We start from the raw sequence: 22,774 nt of genomic DNA, 5'->3' as shown, positions 1-22,774 counted from the left end.
TATTTTCAACTTAATTTTTTTTTTTAATGAATGACTAAATTTGCTTGTAGTTGATTTGTTAAGCTATATTTTACAAGAAAGTTGTAGGTTAACCTATTTTACCACGGTGTGTATGTTGAGTACCATGAGTACAATGCATTCATTGACTTTTTTAATTTTTATAAATATTTTGATTGAGTAAAATACACATTGAGTACCATGAAAATATACATTGAGTAACATGAGTACAATGCGTTCATTGACTTTTTTAATTTTTATAAATATTTTGATTGAGTAAAATACACATTGAGTACCATGAAAATATACATTGAGTACAATGAGTACAATGCACTCATTGACTTTCTCAACTTTCACAAATATTTTAATTTGAAGATTTAGCCTTTTAAAAATACTTTCAATTTAATTTTTTTTTTTTTAATAAATGACTAAATTTGTTTGTGGTTGACTTAACCTATATTTCACAAGAAAATTGTAGGTTAACCTATTTTTTTCCTGTGTACTCTACTGCAGTACATTACTGCGTACATTGACTTTCATAACACATGAGATGCACACATGTGATCCTATGAGCACATGAAGTGCTAGTGTACTCATATGAGTACATAAAGTTTGTAATAACTTATCATAAACAAAAAATGTCATTTGCTCTACAAAGTTGTATTGAATACCTACACAATTTTTTTAAAAAAGAAAAATACTCCTGAACAAATAGGTTATGAACACTTATGAACATCAGAAAGGACTTCAAGAAATAATTCTACACAAACATTTTCTTGAAGAATAACTTCTTCAAAGTTTAACATACTTTAATAACTAACCTTCAATAATAAAATATATCTAATATGAATTATAGTACTGACTTGTTGTATATATAATTAAACAGTTACGACCAGTAAACACAAATTTTCTTTGTAAGGATTACATCTGATGAAATTAATTAGCAATTCACCGCAATACCCTCACAGTTTGCGTGTCTATTACTTGACAAGGAATCGTAGACGGCATTTACGTAAACAACGACTCTATTAACGCGATTAGGTGTAATGGAGGCAACGTCGAACGAGGCCTCGGATTAGAACGACGAGAAGCATCGTTTGCGGATCGATATCCTGGATGCTTTCGTTGGATAGCGAAGTCCGTACGATTCTCCATCGAAGCTTTGCTTTCTTTGTAGCCTTTTGACATGGGTCGACGGCTAATTTATCACCGCGACAAAAGGGCTGCGCGTAACGAGCGAATATTAGTTACCAACGTCAACCGCGTCAGATTTTTACGTGGATAGTTCGACCGCTGCAGTTTTCGTTCGATGTTCGAATAAATAGAATTCGATTTTACTGAATTTGGTATACAAGATTTAACTACCTTGTTGTACTGGGGCGGTATTTGTGGTGGTGAATTAATTGTTAATTAGAGTTTTGTGTTATAGGTGGAATGGGTGAGGTTACTTTTTTAATGGACACTTATTTTGATTTATAGTTATGCGTAGTTATATACAGTCAGTGTAAAAAGTATTCGTACAGTAATTAATTTCAACGAAAATGTTGTGAAACGTCATTTATTAACAAAATTTGAACAAATAGAAAATACATACACATTCTTACATAGAATACATAGACATCTAAGAATATGTGTGTATTTTTTATTTGTTAAAATTTTGTTAATAAATGACGTTTCACAGCATTTTTGTTGAAATTAATTGCTGTACGAATACTTTTTACACTGACTGTATAGAGATTTTGTAGTTTTTGTTTAGTGCAATTGTTATTTTGAAATTAGAGTTTTGATAGGATAATTTGGGAACTGGTATGTGGAAAATAGGGGATGTAAAAATTTGGGGATCTAGAAATTGGGGGTGTGAGAATTTTTGGGAAGTAAAAAATTGGGGTTGTAGAAATTAGGGAAAGTAGAAACTTGGGGTTATAAAAATTGAGAAGAAGGTGGAAACTTGGGGTTATAGAAATTAGGGAAAATTGAAATTTGGAAATATAGGAATTTGAGAAAGTAGGAACTTGTGACACACAAAATTAAGAAAATTTGGAATTTGTATCAGAGAAATTTGGAAAAGTGGAAATTTAGATATACGGAAGTCCGAAAAGGCAGAAATTTAGAAATACAGAAAACTGAAACATACCAACAAACAAATTCACTATTATATAACCTAACTATTAACCTAGCTATTATTACCTAAAAGTGACATAACCTTAAAAGTTAAAAACCTAATGCAAATAATCAATACCTAAAATTGTTTAATACTTCACTCAAAACCAATAAAAAATTCTAAACATAGATATATAACAAATCAACCAGTAACTAACCTGCAAGTGACCACCGATCACTTATCGGACGCCCAGATATCAAGCAGCAAAATGAATAACCCTCACCAGAGAAGAAAAATAAAAAGTGAACATGAAAAGAGTTAACGTAGAGTAAAATGTAGAGTTAACATAGAGTTAAATATAGAGTTAATGCAGATTAACCTCAAAATACAAACGACCACCTTAAACCTTAAAACATCTTTATGTAACTTTCGGTAGGCCGTCAACTTCGACCGCAATAAATAATATCCGCTTTCGACGCGGCGATATAATAAAGATATTAAGTTTAATTGAACAAAGCGTTGCCTTCCGACTCGACGAGAGAACGACAGAGTTTCTGGTCGTTATTAATATTTAAACAAAAGCTCCGACGAAAGCCGGTGCCTTTGTGGGCGCACAAAAAGCCACCCCCGTTCCTGGGCTCGTGGCCAGGCAAATAAAATCCTGGAAAGAGCGTAAGACATTAATTAATTAGTGTCAATTGCGTATCTGGAGAAAATAAACGGTGTCTTCGTTTTACTCTTGAATGACAGTTTTCGTAGTCGCACGATTACTTTTTATATTTTTGATGGATAAAAAATTAACTCATTGTGAAATAGGCAACTTTTATCGTTTTACGATTTGACAGATTATTTTGTTATAGGGAAACTTTAGGGGAGTACTAGGGAGGTTGATTTTTGGGAGATTTCATAAAGGTTCCAGTATCTAGGGGATTTTGTTGCAGTTCGATGGTAGTTCTAGGGAGATTCTAGGAAAATTTCATTTCGCTTCTAAGAAGATTCTAGGGAGTTCGTTGAAGTTTCAAATGGATTCTAGGGAGATTTTATTGAGGATCTAGGAAGATTCTAGGGAAATTTCAGTGACCTTCTAAGAAGATTCTAGGGAAATTTCAGTAAGAGTCTAAGCAAATTTTAGGGAAATTTCATGCAGATTTCAAGAAGATTCCATAAATATTAAAAATTCTATATAGACACTAGGGAAATTAAAAAATGCTAAATAAGTTTCAAGAAAATTTTACAGAGGATCCAAGACCCTAGGGAGATTTTATGGAAGTTCTAGGGAAATTTTAGAAAGCAATTTGATAGAGATTTTATGGTAGATTCTTGGGAAGTCCATTAATCCTAGGAAAATTCCATGGAACTGTTAAGTAAATCTAGGGAGATTTAGGAAGCTATAGGGAGATCTAGGGAAATCATACAAAATTTTTAAGCAAATCCTAGGGAATTTTCAAGGTAATTCCAGGTAGTACTATAGAAGATGTGGAGGAACTACAGAGGTTCTAAATTGAGTCGAAATCACAGAAAAAAATCTAAGAAAATTCTAGGAAAATTAGTTAACCCTAGGTAAAATTGCAAATTTCTATATGGAGGCTCCAATAAGGTTCTAAATAGATTTCAGAAAAATCCCCGAGATCCAAGATCGATGTAAATTCCATAAATATCACAAATAATCCTAAGGAGAACCTAACCTATATAGTAACCTATAGTAAAACCACCCATCTCTCACATCTCCAGTTAAAATAACCCTAAAAGACCATTACAGAAATTAATTTTCAAAAATCTCCCACACAGAAATTTAATTACCCTCTAATCTTCCCCTCTCCACAATCACAACTCCCCCAAATAAAACTCTCCAAACAAATTCGAATATTTTTATTTACATCCAACGAAGTCGAAGGATCGGGAGCAAAGGTTGTAACAGATCGCAGTCCACATGTGTACAGATTCGATGGTTTATTCTCACATGTACACGTACACGTGTGCGCAGAATCATATCCAGTGTGATCACTTATATACAATTTGGTGCGGGTTAACAGTTCCTTAGAATCGACGATCGTCACATCGAAGACGAGAAGCGAAGGGACAGGTTCTAAATCATTTTTTATGTACAATCTGTTCTACCAGCGTGACGTCTACACGGCTCGAGGACAGTTACAAAAATATATATTACAGAACCGGTAGGAGGGAAACGATCAACAGCGAAATCACATCTTGAATTTTAGAAGTCTCTCGGGGCTGGCTAATTCGAAAACGACACGAAACGAGGACGAAAATTTACTGCCACCGGAATCTTCAGTGTTTATTGCTCGACGTAGCGAGGGGGTACTCGCGCGGTTCCGTGCAGCATGCACTTCATCTTCTCAGGGTAGCTCTCTTTTCGCTGGTATCTGCGAGAGTAGTCGCAGAACTTGTCCATGTGCTCGGGAACCTCGTAGGCCATCGGCGACTTCGTGTCCCGCGGTTTACGCGGTTTTGAGTAGAGGGAGAGGTCGAAGTCCTTCGGGTTGTGACGCAGGCTGCAACCTGGCTCGTGACTTTCGGCCTCGTCGCCTGGAAAACGCGGGAAATCATCAAGTTAATAAATTAATGATAATTTGTGGCAATACTGTGTCATGACGATACTCGGTTATTACTTGTGGCAATATTTAGCTAAATCTTATAGGACGTTTGATTCATGCATTTGCCATTTAGTGACACGTTTGAAGTATTTGGCACCTAAGTGCAATTTGACAAATTTAACATTGACGTTGTAAGTCAAGTTTCATAATTGAATAAAACAATCATGAAATTTAAAATTGCACATCACTCAAATCTGAATGACTTCAATTTCAATTGATCTTTTTTAATGAAGAGAACACTGAATGCTGAAACTTAATGTATTCTTCCTTTAATGAAGATGTGAATGTAACCTTCTAACCTTTTAACCTTTTAATTTTCTAACCTTCTAACCTCCTAACCTTCTAACCTTAAGAAGTAACCAGAAGGTTACTTCTGACCTTCTAACCTTCTAACCTTCCAACCTTCCAACCTTCTAATCTTCTAATCTTCTAACCTTCTGACATAACCTCCTAACCTAACCTAATCTTCTAACATAACCTAACCTTCCATCCTTCTAACCTTCTAACCATCTAACGTTCTAACCTTCTAACTTTCTAGCCTTCTAATCTTCTAACCTTTTAACCTTCAAACCTTCTAACCTTCTAATCTTCTAACCTTCTAACCTTCCAACCTTCTAACTTTCTAACCTTTTAACCTTTTAGCCTTCTGACCTTCTTTTCTAACCTTCTAACCTTTTAGCCTTCTGACCTTCTAACCTTCTAACCTTTTAGCCTTCTGACCTTCTAACCTTCTAACCTTCTAACCTTCTAACCTTCTAACCTTCTAACCTTCTAACCTTCCAATCTTCCAACTTTCTAACCTTCTAACCTTTTAGCCTTGTGACCTTCTAACTTTCTAACCTTCTAACCTTCTAATTTACCGATAGGTCCTTTGGTAGGATTCCGATCATCAAATCGGTAGCCATCTTTCGGCAGCTCGTCCTTCCGGTTGGCCACACTTCCACAGCGATTGCATCTCCTAGATCTCCTGCTCTCTGGGTCTATTAGATCAATCTCCGGTTTCGTGCGAGCACGACGAGGCGACTGAACCGGTAACGCATCGTCATCGTATCGATCAGGTTTGGACCATCGATGATAGTCGATAGGCGATCGTCTCGTTGGACTCTTCAGGGAGGTTAGGACGAAGTCTTCATCTGATAAGGGCTCGGGTACCTCGTGCTCAGCCATGTTATGGTAATACCTAACGTACATGTATGCATATGTTACGTTGCAGTGTTAGTAGTATTAGTATTAGTAGTATACATAGTATTCATGTAACACATCAAATGTTCAATAAATAAAATAAAAGTGAAATAATAAAATAGACTTGATAAAATTGCTTCTACCTCCATCCACATATAAATTCTTAATTTTCTATTTAAATTTAATTTAGTCAATTTCTTGATGAAACTATTTCTACATTACTTCTAATATTCATGTAAAACATCAAAAGTTAAATAAATAAAATAAAAGTGAAATAATAAAATAGACTCCATGAAATTGCTTCTACCTCCATCCACATATAAATTCTGAATTTTCTATTTAAATTTAATTCTGAAATTGTTAGATATGTAACCAGAAACAAAATAATAGAGAACTGAAGTTATTTTCTACCACAAGTTTTGAGCTTTAAAATACTACTCAAAAATATGAGTTTCAAGGTTGAGTTTCACGAGTTTCATAAACTATTACCTGGGAGATGACGGGTGTCCAGCGAAAGCTAAATCCACATGTTGCTGGCAGCGAAATCTTCGTGGATCCTGCTCGACTGTTCTCCATCTTTGTTGCTTCAACGCGTCCTTTTTACTTACACCTTGACCTCTGTGCAGCTGCTGGGAAGTTAGAAATTCTTCTTCCGTTTCGTCGTCCCCCTCCTGACCTTCGTAATCCTTATCTAAGAATTCACCTGCCTCTTCGTGTTCTTCCTCTGCTGCAGTAATTTTCAAGGTTTATTTTTGGGGGTGTAGAAACGGGGATTTGGGAATAAGGGGTGGTAGAAATTTGGAGATGTGGGATTTTGGGAGATAGGAATTTAGGGAGATGGAAATTAGGAGATAGGAATTTAGGAAGATGGAAATTTGGGGATGTGGAAATTAGGAAAAGTAGAAATTTGAGGATGTAGAAATTCAGGACATAGGGATTTGGGGATATGGAAATTGGGGAAAATAGAAATTTGGAATATGGAAATTTGGGGGTGCAGAAATTTGGAGACGTGAGAATTCGGGACACAGAAATTTGGGGATGTCGAAATTAGGAAAAGTAGAAATTTGAGTATGTAGAAATTCAGGACATAGGGATTTGGGGATATGGAAATTGGGGAAAATAGAAATTTGGAATATGAAAATTTGGGGGTGTAGAAATTTGGAGACATGAGAATTCGGGACATAGAAATTTGGGGATGTCGAAATTAGGAAAAGTAGAAATTTGGGGGTGTTGAAATTTGGGAACGTGGGAATTCGATTTGTAGGGATTTGGGAATATAGAAATTTGGGAATATCGAAATTGGGGAAAGTAGAAAATTCAGAATATGGAAATTTGCGTATGTAAAAATTTGAAGAAGTGGAAATTTAGGAAATAGAAATTTCCATAAGTAGAAATTTGGGGAAATAGAAACTTTGAAATAACAGAAACTTAACTACACAAAAATTGAATAAAACAAAAATTAGAACAAAAAGAAAGTTCCAAAAATAGAAATTTACAAATACAGAATTTGGTCAAAGACATCTATAAAATCTACCCTACATAACTCAACTTAACCTAGCCTAAACCCAATACCTTCCTCATCAGCGTCCTCCTCAGCATTGTCCGTAAAGTTCTCCGACTCCTCATGAATATACTTCAATTTCTCATTATTCTCCACCTCCTCATCATACCTCTTCCTCCCCGGCGAGAACGTGGTATAATGCTTATCCCTGTTAGGTTTACAGTGACCTTGATGATGGATCGCTTCAGGAGCGTGAATCGAGGCGCACTTCGAGTACGTCGGACTGGAACACGCGTGACTCCTCGGTTTGTAAGTAGTCGAAGAGGAATAGTAGCTTACCGCTTCCGGATTCCTTCAAACAACCACAATTACACAAAATCTACAAACTCTTAAATACAAATTTACCTTCTTCCAACAGGAAACGACTGACTCCTCCTCTGTGCGTACTTCCAGTACGAATCAGGCGAATCCTTGGTGTCAGAAAAGGATCGTGGCACGTACTTTGACTTTGAGTAATTCTCTACCTGTTTCATGCTTGCGATTTCGTCGTTCACCGTTCAGAAAAATAATAGTCTATTCACTTAATCAACAACAATTTACATGTCCTACTTCATCGTTCGATACACTTAATAAGTCACCGGATCTTCAGATTCGTCTCCACCAAGATCTGAAGAAACCTTCACTGAGCTCTTCACCTAAGCTCTGAGGACCACCTAAATGAGTCTCAGGTCCACTTCGAACACCATGTTCCACTACGGATCTAAGAACAAAAGAAGAACCGGAAACACAGGAAAAGGTGCCACAGCGACGTCAGAGTGCGTTCATTCTGCCAATCAGCATGAGCCGATTGTCGTGCAACGGAAGAAAGAACGGGGGAAAGGAGGAAACGAAGTGGTGCTTCTCGATCGAGGAACACGGTCGCTCTTCACCATTTGTCGGTCTCGTTGCTGTCCTCGTGTTCCAGCGACGAGTTCAACGTACGCTGGAACTCGTGCACTCGTTGACTCTGCTGCTCGTGGTGGTGTTTCCGCCACTTGATCCGTCGGTTCTGGAACCAGACCTTCACCTGGGCCTCGGTCAGCCTCAGAGCGTGTGCCAGGTACAATCTTTCAGGGCCCACCATGTACTGCTGGCGAGCGAACTCGCCTTCTAGCCGCTCTAATTGCTCCGCTGTGAAGATCGTACGGACCCTCTTCAGCTTACCGCCGCCGCTGGAACACGAACTCGAGCCGCCGTTCTTTGTGCTGCCTTCTTGACCTGCGGGGGGAAGGATTAGAGTTAGGTTTATTTAGGGGAATTAGGGTTTTTGCGTTGGGGTTCGAAGTCAGAGTTTGGGGTTCCAAGTCGGATTTCTGGGTTCCAAGACAGATTTCAGGGTTCGAGTTTTGGAGATGCTGAAGAGTTGCGTTAGGTTTCTTCATTTTTACGGGAATTAAAGTTTTCTCATTGCGGTTCGAAGTCAGAGTTCAAAGGTAGATTTCAGGGCTGATGTTTTGGAGATACTGAAGGGTTGTGTTAGGTTTCTACATTTTCAGGGGAATTAAGTTTACTTATTGGAGTTCAAAGTCACAGTTCAGAGTTCAAAGTCAGAGTTCGGGGTTCAAAGGCAGATTTCAGGGTTCGAGTTTTGGAGATGCTGAAGAGTTGCGTTAGGTTTCTTCATTTTTACGGGAATTAAAGTTTTCTCATTGCGGTTCGAAGTCAGAGTTCAAAGGTAGATTTCAGAGTTGATGTTTTGGAGATACTGAAGGGTTGTGTTAGGTTTCTACATTTTTAGGGGAATTAAGTTTACTTATTGGGGTTCAAAGTCACAGTTCAGAGTTCAAAGTCAGAGTTCGGAGTTCAAAGGCAGATTTCAAGGTTGCATTTTTGGATGATATGCTGAAGACTTAAGAATAAAATGAATATTCTAATAGAACCCTCTTGAGCTACAACACAAAAGATTCCCAAAGCTATCTTCATCCCTAATCGAAAATAAAAATGAAGAAGAAGATCAAAATGTAGAAAAGAGGATTTCAAGGTTGCAGTTAAAAAAGAGATGCTGAAGTACAAGTTTTGAAAGAACATACAAAATTCATAAACTTATTTATATGAGAGTAACAAGTTAGGTTAGAAAAATATCAGTTCCAGTTTCATACCTCGATAATACAGTAGGAGAAGCTATTACAATGTTGATTAAATATTGAGTAACAATTTGTGATGAAGCTAGTGTCTATCGAGATTAACAGAAATTTTGCAAACTATGTCAGCGATCGATACAACAAATTTTCGCCGGAACTGTCGCATTTGTTTTTGACATACTCGTTTGAAGTTTGGTACTTACCTCGAAACCTTTTATGTCAAGGTTCTAGCAATAAATTAATACGAGTATAATACAAGAGTCTACTATAATTCATAACAGTATGGTTAATAATTTATCAAAATGAAAGAGAAATAAAATTATCAATTTTGAATTAAGAATGAATTATTTCTTGTCACATTTTCGTATTACAGCTAACTCTATCTTCTATTAATCTTTTCCACATTCTCAATAGCTCACAAATTCTAACCCTAATCCATCTACAAATAATCCTTCCACCATAATACATCCAACAATTCAACCATAATCTACCAACTTACAAATTAAAAATATCACATACCCAAATACCCAAACTCAAACACCCAAACTCAAGAACCTAATGGGCCAATGATCATAGCAGTCAAGGTCCACATAAAATCAATCAAAAACCTAAATGTTCTCTTCAGTAATAAAACATTTTATTCATACCCTGATGCTTCCTGTACTGCTGCTGCTGATTCCGTTTCTCCCTCGGATTATTCCTCAACCCCAGAATAGCATCAATGGTAAACGACTTAGCCTGCTGTTGTTGTTGCTGCTGCGAGTGCTGCATCTGAGTGATCGAATGTGGATGCGACAACTGCGTCGACAAATTCTGTGCCGAGAGTTCCGTCCCCAGAAGATGCGATCGTCGCATCCGTTCCAAAGCAATAGCCTCCAAATCCTGATTCCTCGGCTGCATCTGAATGTTCTTCAACTCATGATCCAAAATCGGAGGATTCTCCAGCAGACCCGCTCCTCCCCGCAGTCTCTCCAACGCAAAATTGCCGATGTGACCGTCCCTCATCCTGTCCAGCGACAGATTGAACTCCTTCATTCGATCGAGGCTATAGTTCTTCAGGAGGCTAAAATCCTTGATGTCCTTTTCGGAAACCGCGAAGTTTAAATCCTTGCTGTACCTGTCCAACGACAGACCAGCATGAGCGTTCTTGTGTCTGTTTTCCCGGAGGTTGAACAGCAAGTCCTTAGCCGTCGGGTTCTTGGTCCTGCAGAGGCTGGCAGCTTCCATGGACTCGTCGTCGTTCGATCTGTCCAGGGGATACTCGTTCAACGTGTTGGCAATGTAACCGAAGTCCTTTCCTTTATTCAACGTCATTGGTAGACTCCTGCTGGCATTCTCGAACTCCTCGAAACGGATGCAGGTCCTGCCAGGTTCCAACCGCAGGTGGAAGTCTTTGGGCTCTAACTGGGGGTCCTCCTTGCACTTTTCCACCGACAGATTCAATTCCTTGATGCGTTCGTAGTCCTGAAAAGCTCTGAGCTGCGTCTCCGAGTGGCTGCTCTCGCTCCTGCAGTCTGAGAGATCCTCGACGGTCAGTCGTCCCGACGGGTCACTGGGTTCCATGATTGCAGAACTCTCGCTGGAAGAATTGCAGTATCGTATTCGACGGACAATGTTCACTTAACAGTTCACCATCGTCGAGGGTGGTTCGCCACTGCGTGTCACAATGAAGCCGTTCCACGGAACCACAGTTCGCTCACTGACATCACGAAAAGTCACTCGGCGAGCTCACAGGTGCAAAACACGAGGAATCGAACTGGAACGACGACTAGGGCAGCAGCCTTTTCAGGATGGCCGAACCGCGCTGGCGCTGCACAGCGTCCCAGGATAATGATGTCAGGCACGAGGATCACCGCTATCAGAGAGGGTTGGCCAGCAGGACTAAGGATATCCGGCTAATGATCCCGTACGTGACGAGGGGGGTATTCACCCGGCAGTACCCCCCTCCCGGCCCGCTGCGCCCGTTCGCCGGCAATCAGTCCGACGTTATGTTTCACCTCCGCAACCCCCAAATGGACCGCAGAATACCCCTTCGTCGCGGTCAATATTTTTTCGTTCGACGAAGGAAGCCGTCGGCGCGGCAACCCAGCTGCGACGCCATTGGCCGAGCTCTGCCATCACCCCGCGGACAGGACACGCCCACCCGGCAACCCCGTGGGGGGTTATTTGCGGGGAGTCTGTTACTTTTTTTCCACCCTCCACCAGCCACCAGCTCTCAAGGCCCGTGCTCGTTCTTCCCCGCGATGCTACTGTTCTAGGCCTTTCGTCCCAACTGCTATTCCCTCCCAACCTACCCCCATTAATAAGCTTTCTCCCAGGCAGACTCATACCCCTTCACAGACACGGAGAGGGCGCGTACCACAGCCACAAGAAACCGAGGTGTCTCGTTCTCCTTGCCTCGATTGTCTGCGTTCGTCGACGATGTCATCCAACGTCTCTAAGACGTTCCGGTAATTAGGTGGTTGCGTTCTAATGATGATGAGGTCGTTTAATTTTGTCCTGCGATCTTTCTTGCGGGGACTACGATTGAGACACCAGCTGCTGATGAATTCACTTGGTGCCTCTGTTTTATGGGTTATGATGTTTTGATTAGGACTGATGTGGACATTCAGATTTTTGGGAGATATAGAAATAGTTGTGGAGTGGTTGGTTATTGTGGGGATCAGTCTGACAGGACTTTAGGTTACTTGGTAGTTGGTGCTTGATCAGCTGAGTCTTGGTATCTGATTATCTAAATATCAAGTAGCATTTGATCATATCAGGTACATAGTCATGTGAATGTCATGTGGTACTTGTTCAACTGAATCTGAGCTGGTATTTGTCCAACTGAATGTCATCTTGTATTTGCCTCACTGAATGTCTTCTAGTAATTATCCACCTAAGTGTCATGTGCTACATGTTCAACTGAATGTCATCTAACACTTGTCCACCTAAATGTCATCTGATACTTGTCCACTTAAATGCCAACAGCTACTTGTCCACCTAAATGTCAACAGCTACTTGTCCATCTAAATGTCACCTGGTACTGGTCCACCTAAATGTCAACAGCTACTTGTCCACCTAAATGTCAACAGCTACTTGTCCACCTAAATGTCATCTGATACTTGACCACCTAAATGTCAACAGCTACTTGTCCATCTAAATGTCATCTAGTACTTGTCCACCTAAATGTCAACAGCTATTTGTCCATCTAAATGTCACCTGGTACTTGTTCACCAAAATGTCACCTGGTATTTGTTTAACTAAACATCAACTACCTGTTCAACCCCTATTTATAATAAATAGATTAGCATTACGTACTCCCCCAAATGTCCAAGATTTGGACATGAACTTGGACATTTGAATCCTTGTGCAGTGACTGTAACCGAATCCTCGAAGATCACAGAGCACTGTTTAGAGTTTAGAGGTTTCTCAGAGTTGCAAACACAGTCGCTCGCCTAATTGCTCCTTCCTGGTCTGAAACTTCATCCGCAATCCCCTCATTAGACGTTGACGGGTATGCGGAAATTTCATTGCCGGAAAACCTCTAAGGAGCTTAAGCTCAAGGGCAACAGCTTAATTACGACCAGGTTTTACACGTCCCATTCACTTTTCACCCCCTGTTTTGCTGAACTTCTTACGTCGCGTCTTACCTTCGTAATTATTAGACACCTCGTGTACGCATATCTAAATTCTTTGGGAACAAGAAAAGAGCTCGATTTAGGGGAAGGCAGTAGCGTGGCCTCGCGAAAACTTTCGAGCCATTATGAAGTTGAGATTGAGCTATAAATCCCAAATTTACTTGAACCTCTGCTTACATATTTCAGAAACTATATAATAGGCCAGGGGTAATTGCAAGCATATTTCATCAGGCTCACCTTTGGCTGAGTTTAAAAGGCACTGCAAAATTGGATTAAATTAATTATTGGGGGTCGATGAATGGATGTGGTGAATTCTGAGGGTGTGGCAGGGGTTGTTTTATTTTGGATATTGCTGAGATGTCAGGGATTCGTGTTTTAAATGTGGAGGGAAAGGTGACATGTGATGTTTAGAATATTCTTAGATTGCTAGATTCGTAGATCAATAGATAGTCTGATGTCTAGATGACATGTGGACATCTCTGGGTTCTGAAGTATGAGCTACTTCTGGATTCATAAGCTGGCTACACTTCTAGGCTACTATGGAGCTTTATACCTTCTAGGTCAGGGTGCAAGATACCTTAAATATTGTTAAATCTATTTGACAGTAGATCCCTATATCCCCACATCCCCACATCCCCACATCTCTACAACTGTAGATAGGTATGAAAGTACAAATGTATCTCCACATCATCCACATCTTTCACATCTTTCACATCCTCCACATCCTTCACATCCTTCACATCATCCACATCCTTCACATCCTCCACATCCTCCACATCCTCCACACCCTTCACATCCTCCACATCATCCACATCCTCCACATCCTTCACATCATCCACATCCTTCACATCCTCCACATCCACATATTGCTTCCATCAAAACCCGCATCCCACATAATAAAATCTCTAAACGTCCAAACATCTGCATCTCCAAATCCATCAAAATGCATCCACATCCCAACCTATTTAATTACAAACACTACTTAATAACTAACAAATAATTAGTCATCAATAATGAGCACCAACACAGCGAAACTGAATTCTCAGCAGACTTCCACACCACGGTATAATTTCAATTACATCCACCGCCCCTGTAAGAGTGACGGACGACAATGAAAGAAGCACCCCCTATCTCTACAACCCCGTTCCGACTACACTACATTCAGCAGTCGGTAATTATTAGCTTTCGACCGGAAGAAGCTACCAAGTCGTCTGGATATCGAATGGGATTAGCGACAAATGTTTAAATTAAAGTGTAGCGAGCGTAGTAGGGGGTTGGAAAGAATTTCTATTGAAGAGCCCCTGGTACCCACCCTCGCGGAGCTCGGCCAAATGACTTGCGACTCACCCTTATTAAAGGCGGAAATTTATCACGGAAATTTCCGAGAGTATTTTACCCGGATAATTGCACCGCTTTATAAGAGCCACCCTTACGAGCCAATATAGAGGGCGAAGACGATCTTGAACATCCGAGTTTCGGTCCTGGCGAATTTCTCTCGATCTTCAATTAGTCCCGCCTCGTTAAAAATGAACACCATTTTCGTTTCGCTAATTATGAAGATATCTTTAAGTTTTTGGAATTGTTTGTTATATGTGTGTTGTGAAATTGCAAGGATTATGTGATTGAGAAATATTTATGGAGATAGATATATTTGAGAGAGAGAGGGAACATCTGGTGGCGTATTTAAATTAGATGGTAGAGGAGATTCAGTTCAGGTGTACAGGGTGATTTATGGTGGTCATCATACTTATTTTATTTGGGTCATCTTAATTGCTATCAAAGGAAGACTGATGGAAGTCTATATTATTAATATTTCTTTCAATAACAATAATATAATTTTAATGCTCAACTTGTGAAACACCCTGTAGTCAAATGTGTAAATTTACTAGCTATCTTCAAGATTTACTGCTCAGTGATCATACTTTATTAATATATTATACTTTGCATTCTACAATTTTCACAATGTATTCATTGTCATATGATGAATGAATGAATAAAACCTCATATGTAATTTTAGTGACATCACTGATTCGATATAAGTAAAACAAGATTATATGACAATATCAAGCATAACTGAAGTAAATATGTGATTAAGAAATATTTGAAGAAACAAAAAGAAATGCATCTGGTAACATATTTAGATTAGATGGTAGAGGAGCTTCAGTTCAGATGTACAGGGTGATCCATTTATGGTGGCCATCAAATTTATCTTGATTGCTGTCAAGGGAAGACTGATGGAAGTCTGTATTGCCAATATTTCTTTCAATAGCAATAATATAATTTTGATGCTCAACTTGTGAAACACCCTGTAGTTAAATGTGTAACTTGTTATTCATCTTCAAAATTACTGCTCAATGATCATCCTCATGCACTCTAAAATCTTCATAATGTACCATTAATTGTCACACTACATGAATAAAATCACATGTGATTTTAGTGACAGTTTCGATATAAGTGAAACAAGTAACATCAAACATAATAACTAACAGTAAAACTACAGAAAATAGTATTTATACGTTCTCAAAAATGGTTACGCAAGCCGAACGAGATCATAATCGCCATAACAACAGAAACGTATATCCTAACGGCAACATCATCGCCGGGTGATGACGCAAATTGACTCGGCCGGTTGCGTCGATCAATCTCTCAGTTACGCTATCGTGTCGCTCCTCGATCATCGGGGGATCATTAATAAAGCAAACGAGCCTCACAAATTGCCCCGAAAATCGAACGTTCGACGAGCCTGAGCCACGGAAAATCCACAAATATGCACACCATCGCGAACCAACCTCACATTCTCGCGTACACTGCCCTCCAAAAATCTTCAAGCAACCCCTTTGCAAACTCCCAAGCTACCAATAATCAAAACAACAAGTTCCTTTCCACCCTGTAAGCAGTTAACTTAATTGAGGAGTGGTACAAATTTTATTTAAAGTTCTGTGTGGTAAAAATGTTATTAAACCACCTATTTTAGATCAGATACTTTTGAAAGTTATTGTATATGTCACAGCGAACAGGTACACGCAAAACGGGGCGCAGTCTCCGTTTCCCGGCACATTTGGCCACCTTATCACCCCCTCATCCCGTGTCGAGTTCCACATGCGATATTACAAGCCAGGGCAATTAGCGGTGGGGGGCTGCCAGGAAGGGTGGCGGTCGAGGACGACAGTTTCACCCGGCACTCCAGCTGGTGGGGTTGTCTTGCATATGATTGGCTGTCAGACGGGTTAATCCTCGCTCTGGCCACACCCTGCCACGTCTCAATCCACCCCCGTGGTTTTTCGCGGCGCGACGCGTCCCGTTGGAAACCGGCTTCCACGGAAGATGGCTCGGGTGAATTGATTGAGATCTTTGGACGACCTGGCTACGAAGAAAATCTTGATGGACTTCCTAGGATGAGCTCGGATGTGGTAGAATGTTTGCGGAAGTTAGAACGGGTTAATTGATCCTTCCTCAAATTCTTCAAATCATTGCTGATAATTGAGACTTCATATTTTATTTAGATATCATATTTAAATATTGTAGTTAGATTTAAAGAATTTATGTTACGTTATTTATGGTGGTGCTTGTAAATGTATATGAAAAGGAAGCCATTTTATGAAGTTTAGAAGAAGTATATCTACTTGATTATTATTCTTCATTAAAGTATTGATCATCAAGAATAAAACTGCCCTATAATTTTTCCTTTTTTGGTCGTTCAAATTATTTAGTTCTTTAAATCATTGCTGATAATTGAGACTTCATATTTTGTTTATATTTAGAGGAGAATTTATGTTACGTTATTTATGGTGCTCGTAAATGTATATGAAATGGAAGCCATTTTATGAAGTTTAGAAGAAGTATATCTACTTGATTATTATTCTTTAGTAAGGTATTGATCATCAAGAATAACACTGCCCCATAATTTTTCCTTTTTTGGTCGTTCAAATTATTTGGTTCTTCAAATCATTGCTGATAATTGAGACTTCATGTTTTGTTTAGATTTAGAGGAGAATTTATGTTACGTTATTTATGGTGCTCGTAAAAGTATATGAAAAGGAAGCCATTTTATGAAGGTTAGAAGAAGTATATCTGCTTGATTATTATTCTTCATTAAAGTATTGACCATCAAGAATAAAACTGCCCCATAATTTTTCCTTTTTTGCTTCTTCAAATCATTGCTGATAATTGAGACTTCATGTTTTGTTTAGATTTAGAGGAGAATTTATGTTACGTTATTTATGGTGCTCGTAAATGTATATGAAAAGGAAGCCATTTTACGAAGGTTAGAAGAAGTATATCTACTTGATTATTATTCTTCATTGAAGTATTGATTATCAAGAATAAAACTGCCCCATAATTATTCCTTTTTTGGTCGTTCAAATTATTTGGTTCTTCAAATCATTGCTGATAATTGAGACTTCATATTTTGTTTAGATTTAGAGGAGAATTTATGTTACGTTATTTATGGTGCTCGTAAAAGTATATGAAAAGGAAGCCATTTTATGAAGGTTAGAAGAAGTATATCTGCTTGATTATTGTTCTTCATTAAAGTATTGATTATCAAGAATAAAATTGCCCTATAATTTCTCCTTTTTCGGACGTTTTTTGAAAAATTTGACAAGTTCGATCCCAGGATATCAGCTGTTAATGCTATAAGCGCTTTGAAAGTTGTATTATTACCCACTCGGGCACGAGTCTGTCAAAAACGGTCTATAGCCTCCCCGTTGCCACAAAAACGGGCCAAAATGACTCACTTTCATTAACCAAACATATTAACTATAAATTCCACCTGGTTTATAAAAAAGTATGTGAGAAGTTCATAGGTAAATATCTCGAAACATGATGCAGTGTGATAAATGGACAGAATAAGGTCAAAAACAGGAACAGTATCAAAACTGAGGAACGGCAATTAGAAGGAATAATTAACCTGTTCTCGTGAAATTCGAGCAAGCTATCCTATAGTGAACACGTACCGTGTGCACAAAGCTTTCGTTTAAATCTCCGGCTAAAGTAGGATCGCGTGCATTGTTAATTAGAATCTCAAAAGCCAAATGTTTGCCCCGTTCTCTTTGACGATGGCTTTCGACTCAATAACGCGAGCGAGGCACCAGGGAAAATTCGTTGGAAGATAAAAGGAGAACTTCGAAGCTGCGTCTAATAAGAGACGCGCAATAAAAATCCGACGTTTCAGGGAAGGGATAGGTGAGGAGGGGTGAAAGGAGGAAGGATACAGAATGGCGGAACGCAGGAAACGCTTGATGAGCAGGAAAATGAGGATTTTTCGTTTCAACGATCAAAGGGGATAATAATATTATGAAGGTAGTTTCTTACGTTAATACGGTATGCGGATAATTCGGTTTAATTTGATTTCTGGTCGCGGGACTCGTTAATTACGCTCTCAAAACATGTCGCTTTACGAATTATTCTGAGGTATATTTTGATGTTTTATATTTCTTTAGTTTAGGAAGTTATAACTTAGTATTGCAAGTTATAAGATTGTCAATTAGGTTATATTTCTGGTTTTGAAAATATTCAAGTTTTTAAATTTTTGGTTTTCTTTGGGAGTTAAATTTGGAAATTTGAGAATTTTTAATTCTCTTCTGCAAATTTTAATTTTTGATTTTGCAAATTTACAAATTCTTATATTCTCAAATTTTTAGGTCACTTAATTCTGAAATTGTCAAATGTTTAATTCCTCAAATTCTTGAAGTCCAAAATACTGTATTTCATAAATTCATAACTACATAAATTTTCAAAAACCCAAATTATCAAGTCTTTAAATTGTCAAATTTCCAAGCTCCAAATTTTCGTATTACTACAGCCACAAATTCTCTACTGTCACATTCACAATTCCCAAATCCCTATACTGCCAAACTTCCAAATCCCCAATTTACCAAATCCCAATTCCCCAACTCCATAACTCTCCAAACCCAAGAATTCTCACCTCCTCAATTCCCAAATTCCCAAATCCCTGAACTGCCAAACTCCCAAATCTCCAATTTCCCAAATCCCCAATTTCCCAAATTCCCAAATCTCCAATTTCCCAATTTCCCAAATCCCCAATTTCCCAAATTCCCAAATCTCCAATTTCCCAATTTCCCAAATTCCCAAATCTCCAATTTCCCAATTTCCCAATTTCCCAAATCCCCAATTTCCCAAATCCCCAATTTCCCAAATTCCCAAATCTCCAATTTCCCAATTTCCCAAATCCCCAATTTCCCAAATCCCCAATTTCCCAAATTCCCAAATCTCCAATTTCCCAATTTCCCAATTTCCCAAATCCCCAATTTCCCAAATCCCCAATTTCCTAAATCCCCAATTTCTCAAATCCCCAATTTCCCAAATCCCCAATTTCTCAAATCCCCAACTTCCCAAATCCCCAATTTCCCAAATCCCCAATTTCTCAAATCCCCAATTTCCCAAATCCCCAATTTCCCAAATCCCCAATTTCCCAAATCCCCAATTTCCCAAATCCCCAATTTCCCAAATCCCCAATTTCCCAAATCCCCAATTTCCCAAATCCCCAATTTCCCAAATCCCCAATTTCCCAAATTCCCAAATCTCCAATTTCCCAATTTCCCAATTTCCCAAATTCCCAAATTCCCAAATTCCCAAATCTCCAATTTCCCAATTTCCCAAATCCCCAATTTTCCAAATTCCCAAATCTCCAATTTCCCAATTTCCCAAATCCCCAATTTCCCAAATCCCCAATTTCCCAAATCCCCAATTTCCCAAATCCCCAATTTCCCAAATCCCCAATTTCCCAAATCCCCAATTTCCCAAATCCTCAATTTCCTAAATCCCCAATTTCTCAAATCCCCAATTTCCCAAATCCCCAATTTCCCAAATCCCCAATTTCCCAAATCCCCAATTTCCCAAATTCCCAAATCTCCAATTTCCCAATTTCCCAAATCCCCAATTTCCCAAATTCCCAAATCTCCAATTTCCCAATTTCCCAAATCCCAATTCCTCAACTCCCTAACTCTCCAAACCCAAGAATTCTCACCTCCTCAATTCCCAAATTCCCAAATCCCTAAACTGCCAATTTCCCAAATCCCCAATTTCCCAAATCCCAGTTCCTCAACTCCCTAACTCTCCAAACCCAAAAATTCTCACCTCCTCAACTCCCAAATTCCCAAATCCTCCAAATTCCCTTTCTCCTCCGCCTCTAAAACCTTCCAAGTCCACAACTAACGAATCCACAATACGTAAAAGAGGTAGCCCCTTCTCCAAACCTAATAGAGCCATAGTGCTCCCACTCGTTGGGCATTTAGCGTGGCGAGTGTTCAGTCCAACCGTTTCATGTGCGCGACTCGCACGTGGCTCATTGCGCTCTCAAACGATCTCAAACTCAATCACATTTGCAACAATAAACCAAAGCCATAAATCATCCAACTATCCACTATGATCAGTACATCATAAATCAACCCACAAAAAAATGTTGACCAACTTAGTGAAACGTCGCAGAAGACGTTCCAAAAGATTCACCTCAATCTCGAATCTAAAGAGTATCTCAAAAAATGAGAAAACGTATCCTACAATGAACGTATCCTACAATATGGAGTACTTGAAGAACAGAAACCTGAGTATTATGACGGACAGCAAACCTGATGATCGCTCGGTGAATATCGGTTTGGTGAATTCGAGTCCTAGGAAGCTTAACCGAGTTCGTAGAGTAAATTCACAGGGTGGTGGCGCATTAAGGAGAAAAGTGGATAAGGATATCAACGAAAGCGTGAAGAATGTGTCACGGAAGTACTGCGGTCCACATTGTGGTGCTTGGTACCTGAAGTTCAGGCGTCACGTTCTGAAGAGTCTGCGCAACAGGGTCTATCCTGATGTTATCAGTGGGTGAGTAGCAATTTATAGAAGTACAAACTTGTATAAGTTTATTCGGATATATTCTTGTGGAGTTGGGTCAAATATTCTTCTTGCAGTATGATTTATGTCAAACTTAGTATTATTTAATTTTTATGCAAGTTTTATTTTTACTCAAAATAAATTACATCAAATTTATATCTTCTTGTGGAGTTGGGTCAAATTTTCTTATTGTAGTATGATTTATGTCAAACTTAGTATTATTTTATTTTTATGCAAGTTTTATTTTTATTCAAAATAAATTACATCAATGTAATATCTTCTTGTGGAGTTGGGTCAAATTTTCTTATTGCAGTATGGTTTATGTCAAACTTAGTATTACTTCATTTTTGTACAAGTTTTATTTTTATTCAAAATAAATTACATCAAATTTATATCTTCTTGTCGAGTTGGGTCCAATATTCTTTTTGAAGTATAATTTATGTCGGACTTACTATTATTTAATTTTTATACAAGTTTTTGGAATTTTTGAAGTTGGGGATTTGGGAGGTTGGAAGTTTAGGGATGTAGGTTATATGGTGTTTTGGGATTTGAGAATTTAGGTATTTTAGGAGTTGGAAATATAAGAATTTAGGTATTTTAGGAGTTGGAAATATGAGAATTTGGGGATTTGTGAATTTAGAGATTTGAGAAATGGGAGATTTTACAATTTTGGAAATAGAGAAATTTGGAATTTAGGAATTTGGGAAATTAGGTGTTTGGAGATTGGAGAAGTTGGAAATTTGACAGATTAGAAATTTGAGAATTTGGAATTTTAACAATTTTGGGAATAGAATTTAAAAATTTTAAAATTAGGAATTTGAAGAGTTGAGAAGTTGGGAGTTGACAAAGGTTCATCTTGTCAGGTGCATCAGTCAAAACTCATCACAACCATAATATTGAAACGAAGAAAGTAAATGTCATGTCAATGTTATGTCAATGTTACATCAATTTATAAAGTTTAATATAAGTCATTCTGCAAGGAACATAATAAGTCGACATTGTCAGGTGCGTCAGTCAGAAATGATCACAATTACAATATTGAAAGAAAAGTAATAAATGTTGTGTCCATGTTATGACAATTTAATTTTTGTTATATCAATGTTATGTCAATTTACTTTATGTTATATCAATGTTATTTTAATTCAATTTTTGTTAACTCAATGTTACATCAATATATAAACTTTGACACAAACCATAAAGCTACAAAACTTGACCCAGTCAGGTCAGACACTAATCACAATTAAAACAAAGGAAGTTGAAATGTCATGTCACTTCGGTGTTATGTGATCGTTGACTATGCAAATTGAACTGCAAACGAAAACGTATTAAAAGTTCTGATAAAAAATAATCACAGAAGTAGCTGTGTCATAGGTGAGTCACGAGAACACAAGGGGTTTAAACTTCAGCTGCAAATATTACTAAATAATTATTTAGTAATATCTTTATTATTTAGTATTTATTTATTTAGTAAATTACAAATTTATTTAGTATATATTTATTACTAAATAATTATTAACAATTATTTAAATATTATTAAATAATTCATGCAGTACAAATGTGACACAAGTCTTCTCTTTAATAAAGTATAATTTCAAGTATAATAAATTATATAAAGTATAAAGTGCAATAAAGTTTAAAGAATTAATTATTGAAACAAACACCTGCAGAATTCACCTTTCCCCCCCCCCCCCCCCCCCCCCCCAATACAATTCCCTAACGCATTGATTATTGAACCAAACACCTGGATCAGGTTCGCAAACTCGTGCTATCAAATCGATTAGGTTTAATGGCAGAAA

The 22,774-nt window shown here is 38.2% G+C and overlaps 3 protein-coding genes across 8 annotated transcripts in view; 1 reads left to right on the top strand and 2 right to left on the bottom strand.

Annotated features, from left to right (window-relative positions):
• Positions 1 to 3,952: 3,952 nt before the first annotated feature.
• Positions 3,953 to 8,319, bottom strand: LOC100881713 (uncharacterized). 3 transcript variants are annotated; one of them, XM_076540145.1, is made up of 5 exons: positions 7,802 to 8,319; positions 7,468 to 7,748; positions 6,385 to 6,619; positions 5,562 to 5,893; positions 3,953 to 4,645 (listed from the first exon to the last, which is right to left on the bottom strand). In XM_076540145.1, the coding sequence occupies exons 1-5, from the start codon at positions 7,927 to 7,929 to the stop codon at positions 4,395 to 4,397; spliced, it is 1,227 nt and encodes a 408-aa protein (XP_076396260.1). In that variant the 5' UTR covers positions 7,930 to 8,319; the 3' UTR covers positions 3,953 to 4,394. The 3 variants fall into 3 exon arrangements, with proteins under 3 accessions (XP_076396260.1, XP_003703712.2, XP_076396261.1); XM_003703664.3 differs by having other exon boundaries at positions 6,385 to 6,622; positions 7,802 to 8,316; XM_076540146.1 differs by having other exon boundaries at positions 5,574 to 5,893; positions 6,385 to 6,622; positions 7,802 to 8,314.
• A 2-nt stretch (positions 8,320 to 8,321) lies between these two features.
• LOC100881969 (uncharacterized) lies at positions 8,322 to 12,237 on the bottom strand. 2 transcript variants are annotated; one of them, XM_003703504.3, is made up of 2 exons: positions 10,164 to 12,237; positions 8,322 to 8,653 (listed from the first exon to the last, which is right to left on the bottom strand). In XM_003703504.3, exons 1-2 carry the CDS (start codon positions 11,077 to 11,079, stop codon positions 8,322 to 8,324), a joined length of 1,248 nt encoding a protein of 415 aa, XP_003703552.2. In that variant the 5' UTR covers positions 11,080 to 12,237. The 2 variants fall into 2 exon arrangements, 1 of the variants encoding a protein (XP_003703552.2); XR_013040609.1 differs by lacking the exon at positions 10,164 to 12,237 and adding an exon at positions 9,535 to 9,694 and having other exon boundaries at positions 8,522 to 8,653.
• An 8,424-nt stretch (positions 12,238 to 20,661) lies between these two features.
• The window catches only part of stac (C2 and C2B_Munc13-like domain-containing protein staccato), a 55,151-nt gene continuing 53,038 nt past the window's right edge, over positions 20,662 to 22,774 (top strand). For all 3 annotated transcript variants that reach the window (XM_076540320.1, XM_076540321.1, XM_076540319.1), the window contains exon 1: positions 20,662 to 20,969. In XM_076540320.1, the coding sequence (XP_076396435.1) occupies positions 20,677 to 20,969 (293 nt within the window). In that variant the 5' untranslated portion in view covers positions 20,662 to 20,676. The remainder of the gene's footprint in view (positions 20,970 to 22,774) is intronic.

The sequence above is a fragment of the Megachile rotundata genome, chromosome 15, assembly GCF_050947335.1.
Source record: "Megachile rotundata isolate GNS110a chromosome 15, iyMegRotu1, whole genome shotgun sequence".
Taxonomy (NCBI): domain Eukaryota; kingdom Metazoa; phylum Arthropoda; class Insecta; order Hymenoptera; family Megachilidae; genus Megachile; species Megachile rotundata.
The sequence above is the reverse complement of the archived record's forward strand: the minus strand, read 5'-3'. Positions and strand labels throughout refer to the sequence as shown.

What these genes read in the sequence shown, in the direction of transcription:
- LOC100881969 (XM_003703504.3), bottom strand. Translation starts at nt 11,079, where the DNA reads ATGGAACCCAGTGACCCGTCGGGACGACTGACCGTCGAGGATCTCTCA. An exon ending in GCAGTACAGGAAGCATCAGG is followed by an intron (nt 8,654 to 10,163) that starts GTATGAATAAAA and finishes TTCCCCCCGCAG; the next exon opens with GTCAAGAAGGCAGCACAAAG.
- LOC100881713 (XM_003703664.3), bottom strand. Translation starts at nt 7,929, where the DNA reads ATGAAACAGGTAGAGAATTACTCAAAGTCAAAGTACGTGCCACGATCC. An exon ending in GGAGGACGCTGATGAGGAAG is followed by an intron (nt 6,623 to 7,467) that starts GTATTGGGTTTA and finishes AAATTACTGCAG; the next exon opens with CAGAGGAAGAACACGAAGAG. An exon ending in GGACACCCGTCATCTCCCAG is followed by an intron (nt 5,894 to 6,384) that starts GTAATAGTTTAT and finishes CATGTACGTTAG; the next exon opens with GTATTACCATAACATGGCTG.